General features: G+C 63.9%; 1 protein-coding gene across 1 annotated transcript in view; it reads left to right on the forward strand.

Moving 5' to 3' along the window:
- The first annotated feature begins 1018 nt into the window (after nucleotides 1-1018).
- Nucleotides 1019-1329, forward strand: part of LOC102771194 (chromosome unknown open reading frame, human C10orf120) — a 7088-nt gene continuing 6777 nt past the window's right edge. Inside the window, exon 1 of the mRNA XM_015572637.1 lies at nucleotides 1019-1254. Within this exon, the coding sequence (XP_015428123.1) occupies nucleotides 1019-1254 (236 nt within the window). The remainder of the gene's footprint in view (nucleotides 1255-1329) is intronic.

Genomic DNA, 1329 nt, shown 5'->3' on the forward strand with positions numbered 1-1329 from the left:
CTGGGGAGAGCAAGGACACCACCGCACAAAGACAAGAGATCAAAATGAGTGTCATTTTCAAGTCCAAAGAGCCCCCCAAACCGCCCACCTACCAGCCCAACGAGCTGAAGCCGTTCTTTGCCACCAAGAAAGCGGAGCGGTCCATCGCCGGCTTCACCAACCGCAGCCTCTTCCGCTTGGCGGACTTCCCGGGGGACCTCTTGCTCATGAACCAGGACTTCGTCTCGCGAGGCCTCCACCCCCGCGACATGGCCCATGCCAGCCACCACGCCGAACAGGAGGGTGTCTGGGGAGAGCCCCCGGGCAAGACTGCGTCTCACCAGCATTAAAGCTTTATTGATTCCCCTCAGGGCACCCAGTGTCCCCGGCCGTTCTCACAGCTCTGCCTGTCCAGGAGCCTCCCCCACCCCGTCTTTTTGGGGGACCCATCTCCTGGGGGCGGGGGAGACCCTCAACCAAAGACCCACCTGCTAAGGCTTCCTGGTTTCAGGCCGCTCCTGGCTCTTGGTCCCACCTCCTGCCCAGGGCCAGTATCAGCTGAAACAAATCACCCCGAAAAGTAGCGGCTTAAAACAGGGGTTGTTAATTTAGCTTGTCATTCTGGGTCAGCGATGCAGGCTGGGCTCTGCCAGGTGGTCCTCCTGGTTTCTGCTGGGCGCCCGGGGGCTGGCTGCACCGCTGAGCGGCACGGCCGGGCTCTCCTGTTCTGTTTGTACCCGGGTTTCAGGAGGCCCGACAGGCAGGAGGCAGCCTTGCAGACACAGGGAGCTGCCCATCGCGCTGGCTCCTGCCGCTGTGGGCACCGTGGGACCAGCAGGACCACAGGTGGATTTGCCTGGCGCCGTCTCCACGCCAGACGGGCCCAGGAAGCGGTTATGTAACGATAAGGGAACCCACAGGGCACCTCCCTCTGGAAGCTGGTGGCGGCTCTGAGCCACTCAGCCAGGGCTCAGACCTCACAATAGCTCCCAGGGGCTGGTTATGATGCAAGAACATGTGAGCCCACCCCTGGGCTCCCATGAAACGGCCTGAGGAAGAGCCACTCCTGCCCCGACACCTTCCACCGGCCTGTGGCCAGGCCATGCCCAGTGACTGGGAGGACGGCGGCCAGAAGGCTGGGCAGGAGAGGGGTACAGACCCCCGGGCCCCAGAGCGGAAGCCCCTGAAGAATGGGGTGCTGAGCGCAGTTGAGTCCATCAAGGACCAGGACCCCCTGTGCTGCCGCGGGGACCGAGACTCCTCTGCCCCCGTGGGGTGAGTGCCCTCTCCTTTCTGCCCGTCTCCCCCACCCCCACCCCCACCCCCAAGGCCACATGGTGGCCCCCAGCC

The sequence above is a fragment of the Myotis davidii genome, unplaced genomic scaffold (genome assembly GCF_000327345.1).
Source record: "Myotis davidii unplaced genomic scaffold, ASM32734v1 scaffold72, whole genome shotgun sequence".
Classification (NCBI taxonomy): Eukaryota; Metazoa; Chordata; class Mammalia; order Chiroptera; family Vespertilionidae; genus Myotis; species Myotis davidii.